Source organism: Temnothorax nylanderi, unplaced genomic scaffold (assembly GCF_030848795.1).
Source record: "Temnothorax nylanderi isolate EJ_2023f unplaced genomic scaffold, tnyl_v1.0 TNYL_tig0919_pilon, whole genome shotgun sequence".
NCBI lineage: Eukaryota > Metazoa > Arthropoda > Insecta > Hymenoptera > Formicidae > Temnothorax > Temnothorax nylanderi.
In genome coordinates, this window is record NW_027249981.1 from 24,114 (window position 1) to 38,024 (window position 13,911).

At 32.8% G+C, this 13,911-nt stretch overlaps 1 protein-coding gene and 1 pseudogene across 4 annotated transcripts; both read left to right on the top strand.

Moving 5' to 3' along the window:
• The first annotated feature begins 1,626 nt into the window (after positions 1–1,626).
• LOC139785915 (uncharacterized) lies at positions 1,627–7,122 on the top strand. 4 transcript variants are annotated; one of them, XR_011722126.1, is made up of 5 exons: positions 1,627–2,060; positions 2,142–2,216; positions 2,304–2,378; positions 2,662–6,893; positions 6,969–7,122. XR_011722126.1 is itself a non-coding variant. In XM_071725080.1 (4 exons), exon 4 carries the CDS (start codon positions 2,688–2,690, stop codon positions 6,699–6,701), a length of 4,014 nt encoding a protein of 1,337 aa, XP_071581181.1. In that variant the 5' UTR covers positions 1,627–2,060; positions 2,142–2,216; positions 2,304–2,378; positions 2,662–2,687; the 3' UTR covers positions 6,702–7,122. The 4 variants fall into 4 exon arrangements, 1 of the variants encoding a protein (XP_071581181.1); XR_011722128.1 differs by having other exon boundaries at positions 6,972–7,122; XM_071725080.1 differs by having other exon boundaries at positions 2,662–7,122.
• Positions 6,722–12,084, top strand: LOC139785918 (lysosomal aspartic protease-like; annotated as a pseudogene).
• The last annotated feature ends 1,827 nt before the right edge of the window (positions 12,085–13,911 follow it).

The window sequence follows — 13,911 nt, forward strand, 5'->3', positions numbered from 1 at the left end:
TTTATAACTTGTGATTCTTTAATATGATTGATTTATTTTAAGTATAACTTAAAATATTTTATATTGTTAGATGTAATGAGGAGCTAAAGGCAGGAATCAAAGTAATATGTATATAACTATTCCACTGTAGTTTCATATAACAACACAATTCGATATAAAACCGGAATTGGACTTATATGTATAATTTCTTGTGAAACTCTTTCGAGTAAATTATGAATATATCACGCGAATCAATAAACTCAGTTTCAGTAAACAAATAAAATCTTATAAAGCTTTTCAACCAATCAGATTTATGTAAAATGCTTATTCGAATCCTGCACTGATTTTGGCTCTGAAACCAATAGTCTAAGAGCTGGCTACATAAAAATGCAAGGTATAAGGAACATAAAATATTTATAGCTAGAGAGGTTCCATTAGCACTCCCGAACACTGAGTGACCAGTCTGCCTGCGCGCTTAGGAAGATTAAGGCGGGGGCGGACGGTCAAAAATGACAAATTTTACAAGGAAAAAAATGATAAAGCTCATGGATAAAAATTATAGGAATGTTAAGTATTTGTTGCTACGAAACGCGGAAAATTATTGGCAGACGATTTCGTGGAAGAGAAAGCGCCGGCAGACTGCAACAAAGCGGCATTAACTTTTGTGAAAAAAAAATGATAAGCCTCATGATTAAAAATTATTGGTAATAATTACTAAACTGTTAACGAAGCTATGTGCTAAATGGCAGACGAAAAAACTGAAGACAACATCGGGGCAGACTGTGATGAAGAGCGCGGTCTCGATCGCGCTTAATGAGGTAGTTTCGTACAATGCGCTACTATGATATGTTATTTTGTTATTTATATAAATATATTACGTGTTTCTTTTTTTCATTAATGGATTCAGTTTGTATTCATTCTTTTATTGTTAAAAATAAAATGATTAATTTATTTATTATATTGAATCTAAATTGTTACTAATTAATCTCATAACATTTTTGATCTGCAGTTGAAAACTATATATAAACATTTTTCTACAAGTTTTAAATATCATAGTAGCGCATCGTACGAAACTACCTCATTAAGCGCGATCGAGACCGCGCTCTTCATCACAGTCTGCCTCGATGTTGTCTTCAGTTTTTTCGTCTGCCATTTAGCACATAGCTTCGTTAACAGTTTAGTAATTATTACCAATAATTTTTAATCATGAAGCTTATCATTTTTTTTTCACAAAAGTTAACGCCGCTTTGTTGCAGTCTGCCGGCGCTTTCTCTTCCACGAAATCGTCTGCCAATAATTTTCCGCGTTTCGTAGCAACAAATACTTAACATTCCTATAATTTCTATCCCTGAGCTTTATCATTTTTTTCCTTGTAAAATTTGTCATTTTTGACCGTCCCCCCCGCCTTAATCTTCCTAAGCGCGCAGGCAGACTGGTCACTCAGTGTCCGGGAGTGCTAATGGAACCTCTCTAGCTATAAATATTTCATGTACCTTATACCTTGCATTTTTATGTAGCCAGCTCTCCGTCTATCAGTGGGGAGCGCTAATGGAACCTCTCTAGCTATAAATATTTTATGTTCCTTATACCTTGCATTTTTATGTAGCCAGCTCTCAGACTATGTATAGTAGGGGCTGGAGAGGGTCATTTATGAGAAGAGGGTTCAGTATACTCGAAAACTCGACAGTGAACAGACGTCCAACGTGTATTGTGCCAAATTTCATTTTTCTTCAGTGGCTTTTAGAATCTTTATTTATTATTTATATTTTGCAAATGTCAGTGAACTATTCGCAAAATGAGTTCGGAGCAATAGTGTGTATTTTGTAACAACAGTAGTGAAACTAAAATCACACTTTTTAACGATAAAATTTTGGAAAAATGCAGGGAGATTTTAAAAATTCGTGTGACCTACAAGCTAAAGTATAATGAACTTATTTTACCAACAACTCTAGATAAAATCAATGGGTACCATGGAAATTGTTATAGTAATTTCACGGCTATTAAAAGAAAGTATGTTGACAAATATAGTGAATTGGTGAAATTACAGCAGTCTGGAAATACAATACCGGAGCCTGATCCTAGTAAGTACATAAATTCTTATATGACTTTTTCAATACATTGTTAATAAATAATAAAACTAATTTATTGTTTATTTTATGTAGCTAATAACGAATCGACTGCCTCATCTTCTGAGAGCCAAGCTACACTGTCTTGTCAGCCCAGCACGAGTTCGACAGGTAATAATTACAATTTGTTTATATTTAAATTACTGTAGAACTAGACGCCGAGAGAGTAATAACTAATTTATTGTTTATTTTATGTAGCTAATAACGAATCGACTGCCTCATCTTCTGAGAGTCAAGCTACACTGTCTTGTCAGCCCAGCACGAGTTCGACAGGTAATAATTACAATTTGTTTATATTTAAATTAGTGTAGAACTAGACGCCGAGAGAGCCACGAAAAGGGACGCTATGGGCCCGGCTTGGTGCGGTAAGAATCGGCAGGCTGTTTTCCCCCTCCCTTGACCTAAGGAAAGCGTCGCTTGCTTCTCCCCCCCCCCCTCCCCCCCGTGGAAGGTTCCGGAAAACCTCTCGTACATTTCTTATTCGAAAAATGTAAATTTTTGAAATGAAATTTTTTGTTAAGTAAAGTAAACTAACGAATTATATTTTATTTTACAGAAAATGTTGAAGAGTTAGACAATAACATGTCACAGTTATCTTCGCACGAAGAACAAGTAGATAGCGGCAATGTAATTTGTTTTTTTTGCGATAAGTCACGTAAAGTTCAAAATTATAAAGTAGTTCCGATTATTAAATCTGTGTCCGAAATGTTGATCGAGAAAATCGTTACAAATGCCACTGCTCTAAACGATACGCAAATGTTAAGTAAAATTAAAGATGTACGATCGCAAAATTTAATTCATTACCATAACGCATGTAAATTAAGTTATTTCAAAAAACATATATTAGCTCAGACTACTCAAAAATCAGAGTGGCACGCTATAAGAGAAGTTCATGTTTCAGTTGATAATGAAATTTATGATTTAATAACACAAAATACGATAGCAAATAAACAGTGCTATTCACTGAAGTATCTTGTAGAATATGCAAAAAATGCTTTATATAAGTTAGGTGTAGAAAATTACGAGTCTTACGAATCAACTTTAACAAGCAATTATTTGTTAGAAAAGTTAACAAAAAAATTTGGCGATGATTTACAAGTAATAACGTTTCACAATAGAAAAATTATTGCACCAAAAGACGGCTCTGTGATTACAGATAAAACTTTCGGCGAATGTGAGGAGCTGGAAGTATTAGAGCGTGCGGCATTTATATTGAGAAAAAAAATGTTATCGATTAAAGCTCAGCCTCTATCAGGCAATATAACAGCGCTCGATTTAATTAAGGGGGAATGCGAAATCCCTGCTGATGTTTCGCAGTTTTTCCGTTCAGTAATTTGCTGTAATGATCCAAGAACTGTAAAAAGTTGTAACTGCACTCGCAAAGTAAAATCAATCATCCAAGACCTTATTTACGCAGTAAGTCATGGAAAAATTAAAACTTCTAAGCACATAACACTTGGAATGACATTGAAAAGCATCACAAGTAGTAGAAAAGTAATTGACATTATAAATAAATACGGGCACTGCTGCAGTTACAACACTATCGAGGAATTGGAAACTGAAGCTACGTTTGCCTCTTGTAGTAAATCGATTATTTGTCCCGAAGATATTTACTTATCGTCTAATTATTGTACAGGAGTAGCCTTCGACAATTACGATCGATTCGTTGAAACTTGTAGCGGTAAGGATACGTTACACGATACTGTCGGTATAATTTACCAAAATGTTGATACAGATATTTGCGATGCGCGCACATGTGATATAGAACGTACCGTAAATGAACCTCCCGCCAAAAGGAGACGGACGTTTGACACTATATGTCCGGAATTGTTTACTTACGCCAAAAAACCAAAAATGGTTGAAAAATTACTGCCCATTGATAGCGAACTGCGTACAGTTAATAACAGTAATTACACTTTTTACGAAAAGCTAGATGTAATGTGGGTTTTATCTCATTATTTTAAAATTGCAAACACGCCAATGTGGGTTGGGTTTAACAGTAAAATCGTAGTAGATAAATCAATCAAACAAAAAGTATCGTACCTTACACCGATCAATGCCTCGCCGACAAATATTTCCGTAGTATATGAAACGATGCGTCAAAGTCAGAGAATTGCGGAAGAGTTGCAACAACAATATATTCAAGTCACTTACGATTTAGCGATAACCAAAGTTGCTTATCAAATCCAATCAACTGAGCATCCACAATTTAACAATCTATTTATTCATCTTGGTGCATTTCATATAATGATGGCGTATTTTAAAGCTGTTGGCAAATTTATAGATGAGTGCGGGCTCACTTATATTATGGTTGAAAGCGGATTATTAGCTTCCGGCTCGGTCAATGGATTTATCAGCGGAAAACATTTTAATCGATGTAAACGTTTACATCCTTTAGTGTCGTTAGGATTGCAAGTTTTGTTGTTTGAAGATTTTTTAACCAAGCAAAATATCAATGTAGAAGTAAATGTACTCGAAGTTATCAAAGAATTTCAGACGAATAAGATTTCAAATTCGAAAATTTCGAATCCAACTCTCGATAAATTGTTAACAGATTTTTTAGATTATAAAAAAAAGGCATTGAATGGAGACTTTGGAAAAACGCCGCAGTATTACGTTATGTACATTAATTTTGTCGATTACTATCTAATGTTTACGCGCAGCATCCGCATCGGTGATTTTGAACTTTTTAAAGAAGTTATTCCGAAAATGGCCAATTTATTTTTTATGTTTAATCAAGGAAACTATTCTCGGTGGTTAGTAAAATACCATGATAATCTATTGAAAGTTCAGGAAACACATCCAGGTTTAGAAATTCAATTTCGAAATGGGTTTTTCGGTGTCAAAAGAACAGATAAACCTTTCTCTAAAAATCCTGTAGATTTGACACTCGAACAGACGGTCAATGCGGATGCTGCAAGGAGATTAACCGGAATAACACACTTTACAAATTCGATTAATGCTCGTCAAAGATGGTCAAAAAGTCACAGCATACGCTCAACACTGATATCGCATACGTACGAAGAAACTGGTTTAAAAAGAGCTCAAGATATTACCGGAGATTTGGAAAAACATCAAATAAAAAAGGATTCCGTTCAGTTGCGAAATTTCATAAATTTATTAAAGCAAAATTTTAATCCGTTTAACAGTGAAAATATCGAACGTGATTTTTTATATAACATTGGCACCGGACGAGCAGCTTCCGAAGAAGTTTGTAACTTTTTATTAAATGCAGAGAAAAATGGTAATTCGTTGAGAGAGACATTTATTTCTGAATGCGCAGAATCGCCAAATAGATTTGAAGCGACGATCAAACAAAATAAAATACTTAATTTTGCAAATTCAACCGCAAAGAAAAAGATCACAATTAACAACAAAGTGCAAGAAATAAGGTTACAGCGAGATTTATTTGGCCGCATGTTAGCTATTTCAATGAATGAAAATACAAACATAGAAAAGATTCTTACTTTTCCATTAACACCCGTTCCGATGTCATTGTGCCATTTAGACGGATCGATATTTAAGACTGATAAATCAGTTTTACTTAAGCTATTAAAAAAGGATGTTAAAAGTGTAGTTCCGACACACGCGGACGTTTGTTTAATAGACGGCTTTTATCTAATACATTGTGTGAAAGACATACCAAAAACGTTTGGAAATATATCTAAAAAAATACTGCAGATGGTAACAACAAATAATAGAGCTCGAGAAATACACGTCATTTTTGATAGATATTTCACGCCCTCAATTAAAGATTATGAAAGATCTCTCCGAGGCGGTAACTGTGATGAGCGTATGTATGTGATTTCTGGACCTGATCAAACGAGACCCGCAGATTTTGTCAAAGAGCTTAGAAATCGGAATTTCAAGGAAGCTCTTGTCCGTTTTTTAATTGTACATTGGCAGAGTACAGAAATGATACCATTTTTTGGAAATAAAACAGTTTTACTGAACTTCGATCAGTGTTATGAATATAAAGTTGATAATGAGACTGTTTTATTTTCGATAAATGATATCTACACGCTAGAAGCTCATGAAGAAGCTGATACGAAAATAGTTTTTCACGCGTGTAATATTCCGGAAGAAGCTCACATTATAATAAAATGTTCCGACACGGACATACTTATTATAATGCTAGCCAACATGAATAAGTTAAAAAACAATAGTAAAGTTTGGATTCAAACGGGTATTTTAAACAGACAGCGTATAATTGACGTGTCAGCACTGTATGATAGACACGGCGAATTATTTTGTAAATCTTTAGCAGGGTTTCATGCATTCACTGGATGTGACTTCAATCCAGCTTTTTTTAGAAAAGGCAAACAGCGTCCTTTAAAATTATTACTATTTAGCGAACGATTTCAAAGCGCATTTGCTGAATTGGGCAGTGAAGAATGTGATAAAATGAATGTACTTCGAGATATTGAAAAATTTGTTTGTTCACTATATGCGATGAAATCACTTGATTCCGTAGATAATGCTCGCTTTGCGCTATTTTTAAAAAATTATAAAGTTAATGACGTCAATGAACCATTTAAAAAAAAAAGCTACAAAATTTTGACGCTTCATCGATACCTCCTTGTGCAGCTGAATTAAGACCGCAATTCTTAAGATCTATGTATATCGCCAGATTATGGAGCCACGCTCACAAGAAAATTCCGACTTTTTTGGTACCAGAAGACTGCGGATGGGTGATAATCAACTCCAAATACCAGTTCCGATGGTTCGATGGACCTCAGATACCATCTAGTGTTAAAGACGTTGTTATTGATCAAGAACAGTCTGAAAGTACAAATCTTTGCACACGCTTTCAATCTCATATTTGTTCAATAGTCATTTTTAATTTTTAATGTCGTTTTTCAGCAGATATCAACGAAATCGAATCTGAGGATGATATCGATTGCGAAAGCGAAGAAGATATGCAGTACGATGAATCCGATGCAAACAGCGAAATAGAATAAGTCTACAATTTTTTATAGTATTTTTTTGTTAATAAAAAAATTATTCTAATGTTAAACATATCTTTTAGCACTTATTATATATATAGATAGAAATTGTTATCTTATTGTCGACATAATATAATTAACAAAATAACATATCGTAGTAACACATCGTACGGAACTAACTCGTTAAGCGCGATCGAGACCGCGCTCTTCATCACAGTCTGCCTCGATGTTGTCTTCAGATTTTTCGTCTGCCATTTAGCACATAGCTTCGTTAACAGTTTAGTAATTATTACCAATAATTTTTAATCATGAGGCTTGTGATTTTTTTTTCACAAAAGTTAACGCCGCTTTGTTGCAGTCTGCCGGCCCTTTCTCTTCCACGAAATCGTCTGCCAATAATTTTCCGCGTTTCGTAGCAACAAATACTTAACATTCCTATAATTTTTATCCCTGAGCTTTATCATTTTTTTTCTTGTAAAATTTGTCATTTTTGACCGCCCACCCCCGCCTTAATCTTCCTAAGCGCGCAGGCAGACTGATCACTCAGTGTTCGGGAGTGCTAATGGAACCTCTCTAGCTATAAATATTTTATGTTCCTTATACCTTGCATTTTTATGTAGCCAGCTCTCCGTCTACAATGTAGAAATCAATTAAATCCAATGTTTTATAAAGGCTCATAAAGCGGTCGAAATATATCTAGATATATTTAAATATACTCGACTAAAACAATGTTCAAAAATAAATCTTGTACGTCGGATGATGAAAATGTAGCCTGTTTTCTTTTCTTTAGTTTTTATCTTTAGTAAGGATATCTGTTCCCGTGGCGCGAGAGGAAGAAAGATGGAAATAGATGTGGGAACGTGCTGACACTGATGAAAAGATGCAACGTGACGCGTTACATTATTATTAAACAGCCGAAATATACAAAAGGGAAAAAAGAAAATAAATTTACACGAAGTTTAGAATTTAGAGGTAGACCGAACGGCGAGTGTCCCGGATGAAATTCGTTTAGAGTTACATTTTCGTTTACTGTAATTTAGACTGTTTGCGACCAAAAGTAGGTAATGACTGACGATTCAATTAATTGACTGATGATCGATTGACCGACGTAAGAAAGCCCCGCGATTTTTTTATACTCGAAATAAACAAAAAATATACTAGAAACTTTGAACCCTTGGCAACAGCCAGCGAAAACGATAGATTTATTGGCTTCTCGGAATCGTTATGACTAACAGTAAAGACTTTTTAAATCGACTCTACTGACTATAATTTTTTTTTTATTGTAACAATACGATTATTTCATGGTTTTGCTCAAAGTAAGTTCGATTAAAAAGTCTTTACTATTAATTATTCACTGGCGAATTAAATGTTACTATTCGGTTTGTTAGGCCCGGTCTATAATGGGTGTTGTAAGTCGTGAGTCGTAAGAATTGACCAATCACAGTCCATTATTCTCCTTGCGGTCGAAGAATAATGAATTGTGATTGGCCAATTCTTACGACTTACGACTTACAACACTCATTGTAGACCGGCCCTTATGACTAAGTTCGCGAACACAGCGAGATAGCAGCTTACGTTTGGTCCCATCTTGATTTATACGTTTCAAATCAATACGCGTTTAAATCATCGATTGCCGAAGAAGCCCCGAGAACAGCTATCAAGTTTTGTTACGATAAGCGTTGAAAAAAAAATCGATAAAATGTCACAACGCCTGCTGTGAATCTATCGCTATTTTCAAGCTATAGCAATCTCGAATATTTTTATTTTTATTCGAGAAATCTGAAAATGATCAACCCATTTATTATTGCTAAAAACAGTCAATATTTCTTCCGGTGAAATATTTTGTATAATATTTGCAGTTGCCGAAAAAAGCTGAATAATCAGATGCTAGATCTAAACGAAAAACTTTTATAACTCATGACTATTTTCGCTGATCGTAAGATTAAATTAAAAATATAAGAATACTTTTTTAAAGTTTTACACATTTTTATCGTAATAATTATTATGATATTATTTAATTATTTAATTCTTATTCTTTACTTTCGAATTACCTTCTACTAAAACGACGATACAGTTTCATATCGAATGAAGCACAGAGATTAGATTAAGAAGGGATACAAAATCAATCAAAAAAGCTATGTTCTATTTTTATTTTTTCAAAGAATAAATTTAATAACTTGTTATTTCAAAATGTAAATTTACATACAACGAAATGTTTACATTTCGAGATGATGAGTTATTAAATTTGACTCAAATTTGTTGAATTTATTAAATTTAACTCAAATTAGCCGATTTATAAATTTTTGTGAAGCATTTTCTTTCATCTCCAGATGATCGAATTGTATATTTCTATTAAATCGAGCATCTGTGTGTGTATGTAATTCGCAACATCACATACGTCTCTGAATTAGAAATAAAGATAAATGAACTGGTAAAGAAATAAATAATAAAATATAAGTTTATTTATTTTTTCTTCTACATATATTAAAGAATAATTATGTATTTGATTGTTTCAAATAAATCACATTTTATTGAACTCGAATCAATGACAATATCGAAAACGCAAATAAACATTGAAAAACAAAAACCAAGCTTAAATTAAAAAAAAAATAATATTTCATTAAAAAAGGTAGTTGCTAAAGACTCCTACGCTATAATGTGTATGTACGCAGAATAATCTACAGAACGAAATTTTTAATAAGACATAGTACTGATAAAAATAAATGAAATATTTATAGGTAACATAGGTTTGTAAGAATTCTTATTTCCTTTTGTTTTAAATCAACCTGTAGACTTGAGAAAACTTATAACTAAACTACATTAAGTGTAATTAATAATAGTTTTATTCGTACATTTAAACTCAAATCAAGAATTATTTTTAATTCTAATGTATTAGAATTCTAATGTATTAGTACTTATTTGAATATAAATTCTCACATAGTGTTTCTTAAAGAATGCCCAATAATTACATAACGCTATTTCTCATCAAAAATTGAGTTGAAAAATTCTGAATCAGTATACGTCAGTGAGCGTACGCCCGGTTAAAGAATGGTGCTATATTCCCTCGTTGGATTAAATATTTTAATAAAATATTTTTATTTTGTACTGTTCCTCTGTAATTCTTTGTGACCACTAAAAAATACACATGTAAACTTTGTATTTAAATATCTTGTATTCCTTTGTTAAATTTAAATAAAATTTTTTAATCTTATAAAATTGTTATCATACATTCTTTTTCTAATTGACACCATGTAAAGGTTTTTCAAAGTAGTACAACAATTATTTTTTGAGGCAATATATATGTTCTCTCTGTAATTGGCGCTGTAATTTAAAGAGATATTATTTCTTTTTTGTAATTGTAATAGATATGATAATACACAGTCCACCACATACGTGGAAGACGGACTTACATTTGATAGTCCTTACCACGATGGCAGAGTGTACGGAAACTTATCTAATGATGACGTAATCGTAAGTCATTGTCAAGTAAATGATATATTTAATTCTAATCATAGTCATAATCTATGAAAATTTTCTAAAAAGCACATGTTGCTATCATTCTCCGAAAAAAAATGCGCGCAATTATACTTTATTAATAATATCAACGTTTCGCAGATTGCCGGCCTTAAGGTTTCATTCCAGACATTCGGAGAAGCGCTCGATTTCTCGACAAGTTTTTGGGACTATGCACAATGCGACGGCGTTCTGGGGATGGGTTATCCAGCCTTATCTACCTTTGAAGAGCCTACTGTCTTCCAAAACATGATTGATAAACACGTGGTGTCCCGACCAATTTTTAGCTTCTATCTAAATCGGTATGTATCTTTCTGTATGCCTCACGTGTGTTTCATACTATTTTTTTTAATTACATACTTTGTCTTTCCATGCAATGTAAAATGCAAATGTATAAACAATGTAAAAAATATACAACCTATACAGAAATCACACGGACGTGATCGGCGGTGAACTGATATTGGGTGGCACCGATTCTTCCCATTACGAGGGCGAGTTTACGTATGTTAATGTTACTCAAAAAAAAAATACTGGCAAATTACCATGGATAAGTATGTAGTTTTTTTTCTAAATTATATGTATGTCAACATTATATGTCAGCTAATTGGTAATGCTATCCCACTGTAGGATTCAAGTAAAAAATTACACCTCTTGCTCGGAAGGCTGTCAAGCTATCGTCGACACGGGCGCTTCTATGATAGGTGGACCACCGCAGGCTATCGCAGCTCTTAACAGAGAGATCGGTGTTGATCATGGGATGGTAATTGATTATCTTTTTCTGCAATGGTAGCTTTCAACTACCTTAAATAAATTATTGAAACAAATTAATAGCTGTTTGATAAGTTACGGATTATTAATATGGATTACTAACATTGACCTTTATTTAAAGGTGGAGTGCGACGAGATTTCTAAATTGCCCGATATCAATTTTGTCATAGGTGGTAAGACGTTTCGACTCACTGGTCAAGATTATATCTTGAAGGTAAAGAATATTATTATATAAAGGTTTAAATTGTTTTTAGAATAGAAATATCATGCCATATTTAATGTCTTATAGATCACAGGATGCGAAATAGATGTTTGCATTCCCGCCTTCCAAGAGGTTATTCCGTATAATGGTATAGAGTGGATTTTGGGCGCTGTATTTATTGGTCGATACTATACAGAGTTTGACATGGTGAACAACCGAGTGGGATTCGCCACTGCAAAATAAATCTTGATTGACTTCTTTAACAAAGTTATTATTAAATATTAGGAAATCTAAGTGACATTACTAAACAAATAAGTCATAGTTTCTTTAGAATATCGACTGACATATGATTTGTAATTTTATTTGGACTATTTATATGGTATATTTTTAAATTAATACGTATGTGAGAATTAGAAGAAAGATATGCGATATTTATTCTACCAACGATTTGGTACATCTTGTTCTTTCGGCAACTATCGAATTGTTAGATATTGTGAATACAACTTGTATATAAGTCTATTAAAATAAAGTATATATTTTTTACACTGAATATTGATTTCATATATCGCCCTTTCAATCTCATCTTAATGTAGTATCCCGAAAAATATTATCTCGTTTATTCTTATAAATTTTCTGCTTACATACGAGTACAAGATATCATATAACATTCAGCTTATATGTGTAAGAGTACGACATACCGCATTTGTAATCAATATATAACTCTTTACATTTCTTATGCTTACACAAACGTATATACGCATAAATCATTTGCTTATTAATAAAAATTATCAAAAATTTTCGACACATAGATACCAAATTGTTGATCCAAAGTGCAATCTTCTTCTTAAGATAAATTATGGTTTATTGGATCAAAATGGGAAATAATTTTACAATTTACTGTTATAAAAATGTTCACTTACAATAACTTCTACATTTGGATTCAATCCTCTGATAGCCAACTCAATATCGGCTGTAAGTCCGCAACCTTTGATCGACGTCGGTAGTATGACTGCACCAACATTTGTCACATTTTCTAAAATTTCTATACTTAAAGTGGCTTGGCCAATGATCATATTTGAATGATCATTCCCAATTCCCATCAAACAAAATGTCATTGAATAATTCGGTGATAAGAATATAGATAAACTTATTAACAAATCAAGCATCTTTTAAAACAATAAAGTATGATTAGTATATATATAAGTGTATAAGGTAATTACAATTGCATCCTTGAATTTAACTAATTTCTGCGTAATAAAATTAAATCTTATAATAATTAAAGATAGAAACAACTGATAAAAATATTATCTTTTAATGTATTTTAACCGAAAAGGAGAAATAACGAATATTACTTTCGAACGCTGTTGTGGGTACAGTTATTACTTTTCAGTAACAAACTATTAACGTTAAGTTTCTCTCATAACGTTAACGATAACGTAGTTACGCGCTTGATTATTACGTAAGAAAAAAAATTTAGACAATTATTTTTTAACATATTACTCAACTTTACTTTATACATTTTAATTTATTTGCAAAATTTCCACGTGTTCTGACAGACAGTAAAATTATAAATAATAACTAATGTAAAAACTTGTATCAATGTTGCTAAAAATTGATCTTTCAGTTATGTAGCCAAATAAATTTTGAGTAACGGTAACGATAAAGAGTTTCTTTCATAAAATAACTTTTTTACCCTAATTTAAACTTAATTAAGATTTTAATAAAAAAGTGTACCCGTTGATGTAAACTAATCCTTCTGCTCGGCAATATGCAAAGCTGCTTTATGTGCTTCAACCATATTGCTACCCTGGAAATGCATAACTATTTTCCGAGTTATCGACACATATCATTATAAAAGAATATGAGCATTACAATGATTGTATAAATATAACTATTTTTATACTACAATAATAAATAGTTAGTGTGTTTTAACAATATTATTTATTAAAACTTGTTTTTTACATTTTGTACTTACTTGTATCTTTTCTTCATGTTTGCAGCGGCAAGCACTCGTTTCTCAAAAGAATTATCTGAAAATCTGTTAAGTATATTTAGCGTTATATTTATCATAGTTGTGTAATATACTACCGAAAGTTAATTGTCGTTTCACCGGTATCCACGAAGGATTATGCAGGATTATATCGCTCGTTACGTAGAGAGACGGGAATGGTGACGAGGGAAAAGAATACAAGGATAATGTTTACTTAAATTGTATTTCACTTTGCACCAATCAAGGTTCGAGGTATCGGGACGCGATTACACGGGCCTTTCGCTACGCGACTGATCTCTTCGGAGGTCCGCCTCGAACTCTCTCGAACCTCTCTCAACGCTTCTCGTACTAAACTCGTTGAAACACGTTCGGACTTGCACGACCGTT